Raw genomic sequence first — 12308 nt, forward strand, 5'->3', positions numbered from 1 at the left:
TTTTCCACAATAGCAGTAATTTAGAAATCTTGGTAGATTTAATCACCCAGTGTCATTCTGCAAATTGACCGACATTTGGGAGTTGGTAAACTGGATCAGCTTTAAGCCTTGTATTTCAAATAGCAGCTGAATGTTTAATAAAGAATCATGATCATATGTCTATCAGGAGAACAGAACTTACTTTTACTCTATAAAATGGTATCTTTTTGTATGTCATTCTGATAAACAATAATTGTAATCGTTGACATATGTTATTAGCTAAGTTGTTAACTATGCTTGAACATAGAATTCATTAGATTGTTTGACTAATTCCAATCATCTTAAGGTTGATGTATAATTCCATCCAAAAGTTGTACTTGGTATTTCCCAATACAATGTAGATATTATACATTCTGAATCAATATGTACAAGAACTAGGACATGACTCTCAGACAAACAAACTGGGGAAAAGATCAACTTTAGTTTGATTAGCAGTGTAAACAAATCAGATATTTTGTTCCACATTCAATGTGGGGACTGCATAACATCACACTGATATGCCCAAGTCAGGTGTAGAAACAGTACCATCTTATCCTTTCAACAACCATTCTGACTCATTTCTTGTCATAAAGCAATTAAACTCTTAAACACAACCTATTGCGGTACCAACAAATCTCCATGCTCTTCCTTATATGTGATCATTATTGAGTTTAGATAAAATTTTCAGTATTTGAGACAATTATTTACATCCCAGGTCACTGCTATTCACTTCCTGTGGGTCATCGTCAAGTTGTGAGGAGCAGAAGAGGTCGGTGTCCTTAGGATCAGGGGTCAGGTTTGGTGTCCCCTCGACCTCGAGTCCCTCATGCAGACTGAACTTCTACTTCTGCACCAGTCCCCAGCAGGACGAAGATTAACCTGGACATGTCTGGCAACCACCAACACTGCAGAAACAGGGGTAGAATCGTCATTGGTTTTTCTTTATTCAGTTCAGAACACAACTAGAAAGCCATTATATCATTTATTTGCAAAATTATGCCCAAAGGTAATTGCATATACAGTCTCAAGATAGTGTGATACATAAAACTGCACTGATTATAAGCTGTGTCACAAAAGTTGTATGTCACTAGTCTATTTCACTTCTTATACAGCTCCATGGATGGCAGGTACACCTGGCTTCCTAATGATAAAATTGGTACAGAGAGAATGGGGATCATGATCTGGAGACTGGAGCCAAACACTGAAATGTACCAAAGGCAGATACAATGAACAATACAGAAATGTATGGACAAATCAAGACTGCCTAATGTAAGTTGTTATCAACAGCTTCAATTCGATCAACGGTAAACAACACTGTTGATGTGACAGACACTGCAGGATCATAACATAAGGTTAAGGGTTTCGATTCTGCCCTACTTGTTCTGAGCCGCCACATACTAAGAGTGACACTAACAGTAAGACGTTTAGTCTCTCGGAACATATCCCACAATTATATGTGTCTAATGAAGGTCTAATGAAGATGGTCCTTTTACAATAGACTTACTGCAAAGACACCACCGTGTCTTCTGACAGAGAAGCTGATTACAGTCTCTAACTTCGTATCAGAAAAGACCATGTCATCTCCGAGGTGCAGGATGTAAAGGGGGGGGGGGCTACATAGCAAAGCAACAACCCATCAGACACGCCCCCTCGTTCTCAGCATCTTTCACATATATGGACCCTGAATCAGCTGAATCTGGCCCGAGGTTTAACCGACAGGTGTGAGGTGCCACGATACTAGAAAATAACCTACATCACGGCATGGTAGAATTATAATTTGAAACACGAAAATGGACGACACACCTAGCCTGAAAACAACACCCCAAAAACTTTATTTTACCTGGTCAAAAGTAACCCACTTAACGTTACCAACGTAAGTGTCTCTAACACTTGAAAATATTTCTAAAGTTTCAACCACATAAATATTTACTATTTACCCGTGGCTATAAAACAGATCCAAAACTCACCTGGTCTTCCTTGAAGCCCAACGTTACACTAAAACTTCAAACGGTCCACGGAATTTAACCTTTGACCCTTTAACAACAGCAAATGGGAATCAATTTTCAAATAGCATCGATGTATGTCAGTTTATCTATATCGGTTACACCTGTCAGTGAGGACCCCTAGCGATTTATATCATTTTTGCCGCTGCTGGATACAGATTTCCTGCAATGATATCTTTAGCCGTTAGGCGGCGCTTTTGAGTCGTGTGCAAGATGCACCTTTGTATAGGCGTAGATACGTTGATTCTAATTGACTTGATTCCAGCAGAATGGACTAATTACTGGCGAATAAAGATGGAAAATGCACTATAAAATTGGCCAGTACAATGTTCATCGAGGAAATTGATTTTCGAGGATGAAATCCCAGCCTCTTGCACCTACTTGCAGATTAGAAATCCCATGTTTATGCCGTAGGAATATTCATAGAACTTTTAGTGTAGAATACAAGTGACAACACGGATAACAATTACGAAAGAGCTTGACAAGATGGTTTAATCAGCAATTTTATTCTGAGATCGCTGCAAATCTTGAGCTGACAAGACAATATCTTACTATATTCTACATATGCGTATACGGTTGTTTGTCTACTTTTTACAGATCGAGTTTGACGTCGATGTCAATAGATTGGCCATGGCAATCAGATTCAAACTAATTGCATAAAATACGTACATACTGGTACATGGTCACATTACAATTTGCTTCTGTACTTCACTACTGATCAGATTCCAACGTTTTAAGACACAATCGCAAAATGGCAATGGCAATGAACACTTCCAGACATTTCCAGATACTTTCAGGTATTATAAACTGCAACATAAGTATTTGAAAACTTTAAACCACCCTCCACTGGCGATACACTGACCTCAAGTGAAGAGGATGATCGCTGATATTGTAAAGTGGTAAGGTTTGGCCTTCGGTTTGGCCATTGCCAAGGCGGCGTTGGTGCAACATTAGTGGCATCCGCGAGGCGGCATTGCTGCGTTGTGCTAGACCCGATGAGGTGGGAAGTTCGATCATTCGTGGCTGTGAGAGGGCAGGATCGATGTTTAAAGATGCTGAGCTATTCTTTTCCTCAGTTTTCTTCACAACTTCCTTCCTCGGCCCCCCAGGTTGCTCTACTAACCCATTCGCCTTGAAGCCAGAGTGATCATCTGTCGCCGCTGGTCCACCTGCTGCAAAGTAGACCAGCTGTTAATCAACAGAATCATTACAACAGTATGGGGATATGGATTGTACACATTGTATGATTGGTGCAAACAGCACAAAGATTAACACAAGGCAGAGTACCAGGGACATTAAACTGTGTGAGAAACGGCGAGTTCAAGAATCGGAAGTGAAAATGCAACATAATTGGTGACTGAAATATCAGCCACGTATATAAAACTTAAAGGCATTGGGTATCTTCAACTTGATGATCATACGCATCTTATCACAACCAAGGGGAACTATGTGTTAAGGGCTACCTGTAGTGTCAGATGCCGAGGAAGGTTCCATGAGGCTGCCGTCTTTTCTATTTTCAGTCGTTTTGTTCTGTTCTACAGTCACTCCAGTTGGTGGGCTTACTTTGGTCGGTACAGTGCGGGATGTGTCATTTCCCGATGTACTAGTATTCTTCACCGATGGACCACTAGATGTCGCTATTTGAACTGGTAGGAGAGGGATCGGTGCGTGGATACCTGGAGCCCTGATAGTTCTGAAGTTGATGGGTAGTCTCTGTTGGTCCTGGAAAAAAAGAAATAAGAGTTTTTAAAATTTCATAATATTCAATCTAGTAAACATTTGAACAATTGAAAGAAGTTGCCATATACATTACTACTAGAATGTGCTGTGCGTGAGTACAATTTCCTGTGTTTTGAAATGATGGCTGTACATTCAACTTACGCATGTGGAAGTTGGTAAAGTCCTGAGGATGCGGTTGATGGAAGAGACGCTGGGCAGGTTGCCTTCCGTGCAGACCCTGTCCGCTAGGAGGCGCTCACGGATCTCCCAGGCGAACATGCTCGGCTTCTCCAGCTTGTACCCCAGGATCTTCCGAACCACCAGCGGTGTCGCTACCTGCGAGAAACAACGTGAACAAATCAAATAAAGTATGTTCTATAGCAGTAGGCAAAGGGCGTACAAACGTTCGACTTCTGAATATCAACAAAGCTTTCAACAACGGGAAACATAGATTTTGGCAACTTTACCTTTGGCCTGCTTCCTCCAATGGACCCTGGTCTGACTGTCCCCGTCTCGAAGTAACGGGACAGAATCTTGGAGACACAGCCGTGCGATACCAGCAACCGCCGCGAGATGTCGCATGGCCGCACGCCCATCAGCGCCAGGTGCACGATGTACCTTCTGACGTGGTCCGGTAAAGGGCGTCCGTTTACGAAGATACCACCCAGCTGGTTTATTCCCGTTTGTCCTGTAAAAGAAAATCAAGAAAGTGAAACTATACAGTGATATTTTCAACGTATAATTCTCATGCTTGTCACAAGACAGCTACGTCTGTAGAGAACTTAATAGAAACAGATGGCGATTAAACTTTAACAGTTCATGCATTTAACGTTGACTACAAAGAAATCGACTATTTTCTCTCCATTCGTTAGGGCTATGTCTTCCAAATCTTTTTATTTTCCAAAGTCTTCATATGTATACTGCATGGTAGAACATATTACTCAATGGAAGCCAAAGGTATCTTCATATCTTTGGCTTCCAATCAGAAGTGCGTCCTACTTGCGTAACGTTATATGTATACTTGATCAACTCACCTGTGTGGGACATATCTGCATATGATGGACAATCTCCTAATGTTATAGATAAAAGAAAACATTGACATCAAACTTTAATACAATTACATAGAAGAAGTAACTTGATATTGCTATGTGAATCATTTATAACGCGTCTATACCCCCCTACGTCTTTATGTAAGTTAAAGTTGCTGACGCCAACAATAGATTTACAATGTCAACAAATCGTCAGAACATCAAGCATCGTTTAATTTCTATTTGAGATGTTAGAAAAGACTAAAAGAAACACGGAAAGCATCTTTCATTCATAGAGGAGAGCAAACATCAGTCAAAAGACTGTCCGAAAACACCCCCTTACCTACAACAGGATCTGTAGTCACGGTTATACTGAACCAAACCGACTGTACTGTTCGTAGTCTGCAACCACCTCGGTGAGCAACTGCAAGCAATTGTTGTTTCATTGAAGTATTCGAATTCTCGTATTTATACAGACGAGTAGGGATGTTCCAATATCTTTGCCAGAGAGGTATATATTTCTTAATGTCATCACCAAACCATTTAAAGATGCGATGAACACAATATATCCCTTGTGAAGTACTAAGTATCCTCATGAAGAATCCAGGGCTTGATATTATTCTTAATAATTGAAGCTTCATCTGCAAAATGTTTTAAATCACTTCGGAATAACCCACCTTGTTTTAAGTGGAATGTCCCAAATCCAGGAGTCGCTAACGAGAAAAGGAAACGCTTTAATCTCTGCCCTGTGCACCTGCCGAGTCTACCGGGACAGGTACCGTCCCGTTAATCTCCGAGCAGATGTTGGCCCTAGCTTCGTTTTCGTCTTTGATCTTATTTTTTCCGTCTCAGGGTGCTGCTACTTTCTATATATAGTGGAAACAAACAGTATACACTATTCACACATGCCTCTTTTTCTGTCCACAGCGTGATAGCAAATAATGCTATAGATCACTGGAATAGATCTTTAATAGAAGCTGAACGTACAATGACATCTATCAAATGGCAAAAATCATTGGCTTGATTCCATTATCACGGAAAGATTGGTCGGAAAAAATGATATTTTTAAGAATAAGAGCAACACAATAGTGTATACAGAGTCTGTAAATACGTAAATCAATCCCTGCAGTTCACAGCCTTCTCATGATAGGCATGCCAAATGTCGTGACTTCCTCATGACTTCCTCATTACAAGACTAAACCATTATCAGGGTCCCAATGACTGCATGATCCCCCTCCCCTCCTCCCCACTCGTCCATGCATCTTTAATGACGTGTTCCTGCCTTAAAAGCCGTCATTAAGCAGCTAATGTCCCCCTTCTTCTGTCACCTTTCCTGTTAGACAGGTGCTAACGTGGTTGTCTTTATTCCCAGTCCCTGTAATTGAAAGAGATCGCTTGGAATCATTTTGTATTCTAGCATATAGTGGCGGATGCAGCTGCTTTGGCCAGGAAACAGCTGGAACGCTTCCAACAAAGTGCTAATCTCTGGAACACGGAAACGTTATGGAATAAAGTCCTGCGCTGTCCTATTAGAACACATACAAACGGGTGAGTACTATATAGGCTGAAAGTTTTAACTGGTGTTTTGTAAGTCTATAAAGGTCCCTTGTGCGAAGGAAGCTTTGTGTTCACCTTATCTATCGATGCACCGGCGGTTCGCTCATTAGCGCTCAAGTACTCTCAGAGAAGGGTCATTATCTAGGATAATCCCATATCAAAACTACAAGACAAAAGAATGGACAACAAGCTACGTATACAATACGGGTTATTATAGATTTAATACTTGTCACAGTACAAAAGCTCTCACGTAGAAACTTTACCTGCGTAACGTTATACGTAATTTGGTACAGTTCCTCACATTTGACATTGCACTCATTACAAGTACATTGTAGTTATACATTGACCCACGAGCTCATTTCCTTCTAACGTTAGAAATCTCAATATCTCATTCTTTTATCTTGGCAAAGTACGAATACTTATGTGCAAATATCTACCAGGAGACGGTGCCAAAATTTACAACTTATAAATGTGTTTAACACGTATAATTAAGCCATACAACAAAATACAGGCATAAATACGTTGGAAATACCCTTCAGAAACACATAGTAATAGATGCTACGTTATGTAGTTTGATAATCTAGTCAAAAGATGCATTTAATGCATACGTGTATAAATAACCGTGCTCTCGGAGCATAATACTAGGAGAACCACTGGAAGGATTCGCATATTCTTTAACATCTGTAGGCACCATAGGTGCTACCATTTGTGTCTAGTCTTGCCATGCATATTTATCATACATGAAATATAAATGATGGTAGCTGTTTTCGACAGCAACCCTGAAGTCTCGCAGTACCAGGAAGTCCCGGATATGACGCAGGTACTCGGAGGGCGGGTCCTGCATATCCGGTTCCATGACGTATGAGGGTCTGCCGGGATGTTGCACATCAAGCACGTCTATCTGCAGTGGTTGGTGGACAGAACATGAATTCAGTACGAATATGATGTAACTGTTTATGTCATGGAAAGGAGAACTGATTTTGTTTTGAACGAGCCTTGATTTATACACTAAGATGAAATTATTCGTACTGACCGTGACATTGATGGCTGTTATGAACGTTTGCAGTTGGTGCCGACAGGCGGTGATGTTGGCAGCGAGGCTGGAGTGGGTCCCCTCCTCCAGCACAGCGTCCCACTCCATCTCGTACAGGTACCGCCGGGCCACGTACATGCTGCTGTAGATGGCAGACAGGCGCGCTGCATCCTGGGGACAACATGGCGGAACTTTACTCTGGGCTGTTACATGCTCAAGATAGAAGTGAATAACACTGTTTTCTTATCACCAGAACCGCCACCTAAGTACTCATCATCAGGCACACGGACGGAAACATAGGGCAGCTTGCATTGGAGCACTCCGCTATTCTCCAAGCAGAGGTTGGATCGTGGGGGTAGTGTCCGTGGTTTAAAGCCGCTCGGAAGGGATCAGTTAGAAATCTCGGCCACTACTATCCCCCGATCCCAAACCCTGCTTGAAGAATGGCTTGACAGTTCATAATAGACCTGAACTGTATTTATCGGTGTCATTCTTGTCTGTAGTGACGACTCAACATAACATAGCCCGTACTCTTTGAGACAGGAAGTTAGCTCACAGTGCATTACGTGCAGATCAAAATCAGATATGTGTTCTAAAAGTACTATCTATAACTACAAATTACTAAATCTGGATCAAAATAACGTACGTCCATGTCGAAGAAACCATCGTTGTAAGGGCCAGGCAGCAGGAGACCGGGAATCTCGTCACTGCTTGATTCCATTGTCACGGAAAAATGATGTTTTAAAGAATAAGAGCAACAAAATAGTGTATACATAAATCAATCCCTGCACTTCACAGCCTTCTCATGATAGGTATGCCAAATGTCGTGACTTCCTTGTGACTTCCTCATTACCCAGACTAAACCATTACCAGGGTCCCTATGGCTGCATGATCCCCCTCCCCCCTCCCCACACGGCCATGCATCTTTAATGACGTGTTCCTGCCTTTAAGAGCCGTCACTAAACAGCTAATGTCCCTCTTCTTCTGTCACCTTTCCTGTTAGACAGGTGCTTACGTGGTTGTCTTTAGTCCCAGTCCCTGTAATTGAAAGAGATCGCGTGGAATCGTTTTGTTTTCTAGCATATATTGGCGGATGCAGCTGCTATGGCCAGGAAACAGCTGAAACACTTCCAAGAAAGTGCTAATCTCTGGAACACGGAAACGTTATGAAATAAAGTCCTGCGCTGTCCTATTAGTACACATACAAACGGGTGTGTACTATATTAGGCTGAAAGTTTTAACTGGTGTTTTGTAAGTCTATAAAGGTCTCTTGTACGAAGGAAGCTTTGTGTTCACCTTATCTATCAATGCACCGGCGGTTCGCTCATTAGCGCTCAAGTACTCTCAGAGAAGGGTCATTATCTAGGATAATCCCATATCAAAACTACAAGACAAAAGAATGGACAACAAGCCGCAATGCGGGTTATTATAGATTTAATACTTGCCACAGTACAAAAGCTCTCACGTAGAAACTTTACCTGTGTAACGTTATACGTAATTTGGTACAGTTCCTCACATTTGACATTGCACTCATTACAAGTACATTGTAGTTATACATTGACCCACGAGCTCATTTCCTTCTAACGTTAGAAATCTCAATATCTCATTCTTTTATCTTTGCAAAGTACGAATACTTATCTGCAAATATCTACCAGGAGACGGTGCCAAAATTCACAACTTATGAATGTGTTTAACACAAATGTGTATAATTAAGCCATACAACAAAATACAGGCATAAATACGTTGGAAATACCCTTCAGAAACACATAGTAATAGATGCTACGTTATGCAGTTTGATATTCTAGTCAAAAGATGCATTTAATGCATACGTGTATAAATAACCGTGCTCTCGGAGCATAATACAAGGAGAATCACTGGAAGGATTCGCACATTCTTTAACATCTGTAGGCACCATAGGTGCTACCATTTGTGTCTAGTCTTGCCATGCATATTTATCATACATGAAATATAAATGATGGTAGCTGTTTTCGACAGCAACCCTGAAGTCTCGCAGTACCAGGAAGTCCCGGATATGACGCAGGTACTCGGAGGGCGGGTCCTGCATATCCGGTTCCATGACGTAGGAGGGTCTGCCGGGATGTTGCACATCAAGCACGTCTATCTGCAGTGGTTGGTGGACAGAACATGAATTCAGTACGAATACGATGCAACTGTTTATGTTATAGAAAGGAGAACTGATTTTGTTTTGTTTTGGATTAACTCTTAGCCTTGAGTTATTCGCTAACTTAAAGATGAAATTATCCGTACTGACCGTGACATTGATGGCTGTTATGAACGTTTGCAGTTGATGCCGACAGGCGGTGAGGTTGGCAGCGAGGCTGGAGTGGGTCCCCTCCTCCAGCACAGCGTCCCACTCCATCTCGTACAGGTACCGCCGCGCCACGTACATGCTGCTGTAGATGGCGGACAGGCGCGCTTCATCCTGGGGACAACATGGCGGAACTTTACTCTGGGCTGTTACATGCTCAAGATAGAAGTGAATCGCACCCGCACTGCTTTCTTATCACCAGAACCGCCACCTAAGTACTCATCATCAGGCACACGGACGAAAACATAGGGCAGCTTGCATTGGAGTACACCGCTATTCTCCAAGCAGAGGTTGGATCGTGGGGGTAGTGTCCGTGGTTTAAAGCCGCTCGGAATGGATCAGTTAGAAATCTCGGCCACTACTATCCCCCGATCCCAAAACCTGCTTGAAGAATAGCACTTGGCTTGACAGTTCATAATAGACCTGAACTGTATTTGTCGGTGTCATTCTTGTCTGTAGTGACGACTCAACATAACATAGGCCGTACCCTTTGAGACAGGAAGTTAGCTCACAGTGCATTACGTGCAGATCAAAATCAGATATGTGTTCTAAAAGTACTATCTATAACTACAAAGTACTAAATCTGGATCAAAATAACGTACGTCCATGTCGAAGAAACCATCGTTGTATGGGCCAGGCAGCATGAGACCGGGAACCTCGTCCCCTGGATGGCTGTAGTCAGGGTCGCCAAACCTGCTGATCTTCTGCAAGAGGAACAAACAGCCATATTTCGTTAGTTGATTTGATTTCCTTCACAAGCAACTGTGACCATCACATAGCACAGAGGTTTCCATCTAGGTACGAAACCAACTAAATATTACAAAGCAAAAATATATGATTCTAGGAATGTCAAAGTTGATTTCACAAGTTGAAAAAAAAAACCCAGTGAAATGTGAATTACTTACGAAATCCTCAAATGTGACGTTGACTTTGGTGAATAGTCGTATACTGATCTGTACGGCATTATCGAGAACTTCAACCTTGGACTGCTGAAACCCAGAGTCCGCATGCGCAGTAGACTTCACTGATTGGAGCTGCAAGGGTACCTGGGAAGTGACGTCATTCGACGTCATCACTGAAGAGGCTGTTGAGGATGGGAACGGTTCCGGAAGTGGAGTTGATGATATTTCCGGCAAGAAAAGCAGCATTGTAACGATGACGACGTTAAAAAGACTGCAACCTGTGAAAGGAATAGAAAAGAAAAAACAGTTGGTTACAAAAACAACTACCAGAGGGAAGAGAAGTCCAAACGTCAACACCAAATACAAACCAGGATCACTAAAATCATTGAGATGCCATATCAGGAGTGGTTACAATAGTCCATTGATTTGATAAATCTATATCTATAAATAGCAAATTGAAGAGACTAACTCTGTTGGTGGCATTTCAAAAAGCGTCGAAATAAGAACATATCGGCGAAGACCATTTCGATGTTTGAAAACTCCTCAACGTATCAAGATGAATTTCTGACAGAGAAAATTGTATCTAATGCCGCTTAAGCTTAGACCCACCATTTATACACCATGCTCACGTCCCAAGCAGCTATATTTAGATCCATATTTCAGAGGTATAAGCCATGTGAAACTATCAAACGTTCGTGGGCGGTAGACAGTCTCGATGCAATCGGAAACGATCGTAGGTAGTTTCGTTAATGATCGGTAATCGTCGTCAGATTTGCCGAAGGCTTCCAATGTTTGACAAGGAACAGTTTTAAAAGATAAGGACGTAGCTATATAGTTGCTCCGTAACCTCTTCCAAATTTGGTAATGAGGCTATAAGCCGCTATAAGTACTAGTAATGAAAGAGTTACCGCAATAGAAACAAAGAATACGTTTTGAAGTAAGCTCTAATGTGTGTAAAAATTCCCGTGGAAAAATATGCTTTTTTGACATGTTTGGTCAAATGGCACATCATGCTCTATTGGCTATGATCGTCCCTGCAAAACTTTATCTATAACCGTTTACTTGCTCCATTGGAAACAATCGAAGGCAATATTTCCGGCGATACTGCCTGTCCTTTATCGGGTACAAATGACAAAGTCCACCGAAGATAACGTGTGACGTTGTATCTCTAGGCGTGAACAATCATCTCAAGACTCAGGTATGCGGAAGGTATTCTTACAAGACATAGACATTAGAGAGTAAACGGCATTGCCTGAAGAAATCGTCTAACGGAAATTCTAAATTAGACAAGCTTGTACTTACCGAACGTAGTCATGATGATTAGAGCGTATTGTTGGTCTTGGACTCTTCTGTGCACCCCTGTGTGCTACCTGTTGGTGTGTGGAGACAGTGGTGCCCTGACCATTTTATAGGACTCTGAGAGATGAGTTTGTGGTCTAAAAATGACTCAATTTAGACAAAAATCTCTATATTTCCAAAAACCTCCAACATTGCACCAAATGAAACTATTGGAGTCTGAACTGGAGTCTATGTTGAATTGAAATCTGACCATCCGGTACATTGCAAACAGAGAGAAACTTTCGATGCGATGGCACTTTCGTGATTAAAATCATCTATTTCTACGATTTTTATGGTAAAGTTTCGAAAAATATCATAGAGATTTTATGCATACTTTTCACAAGTTTCAATATCAAGTGCATCTATTTTCATTTTGCTGCA

General features: G+C 41.6%; 3 protein-coding genes across 3 annotated transcripts; all 3 read right to left on the minus strand.

Moving 5' to 3' along the window:
- Positions 1–2566: 2566 nt before the first annotated feature.
- Positions 2567–4807, minus strand: LOC118432131 (paired box protein Pax-5-like). The gene is made up of 5 exons (XM_035843658.1): positions 4775–4807; positions 4208–4428; positions 3903–4076; positions 3485–3743; positions 2567–3193 (listed from the first exon to the last, which is right to left on the minus strand). Exons 1-5 carry the CDS (start codon positions 4785–4787, stop codon positions 2853–2855), a joined length of 1008 nt encoding a protein of 335 aa, XP_035699551.1. The 5' UTR covers positions 4788–4807; the 3' UTR covers positions 2567–2852.
- A 1803-nt stretch (positions 4808–6610) lies between these two features.
- On the minus strand, positions 6611–8058 carry LOC118432530. The gene is made up of 3 exons (XM_035844145.1): positions 8005–8058; positions 7359–7529; positions 6611–7226 (listed from the first exon to the last, which is right to left on the minus strand). Exons 1-3 carry the CDS (start codon positions 8008–8010, stop codon positions 7038–7040), a joined length of 366 nt encoding a protein of 121 aa, XP_035700038.1. The 5' UTR covers positions 8011–8058; the 3' UTR covers positions 6611–7037.
- Positions 8059–8785: 727 nt separating this feature from the next.
- LOC118432420 lies at positions 8786–10862 on the minus strand. The gene is made up of 4 exons (XM_035843979.1): positions 10593–10862; positions 10290–10391; positions 9631–9801; positions 8786–9480 (listed from the first exon to the last, which is right to left on the minus strand). Exons 1-4 carry the CDS (start codon positions 10833–10835, stop codon positions 9292–9294), a joined length of 705 nt encoding a protein of 234 aa, XP_035699872.1. The 5' UTR covers positions 10836–10862; the 3' UTR covers positions 8786–9291.
- Positions 10863–12308: the final 1446 nt, after the last annotated feature.

Source organism: Branchiostoma floridae, chromosome 15 (genome assembly GCF_000003815.2).
Source record: "Branchiostoma floridae strain S238N-H82 chromosome 15, Bfl_VNyyK, whole genome shotgun sequence".
Taxonomy (NCBI): Eukaryota; Metazoa; Chordata; class Leptocardii; order Amphioxiformes; family Branchiostomatidae; genus Branchiostoma; species Branchiostoma floridae.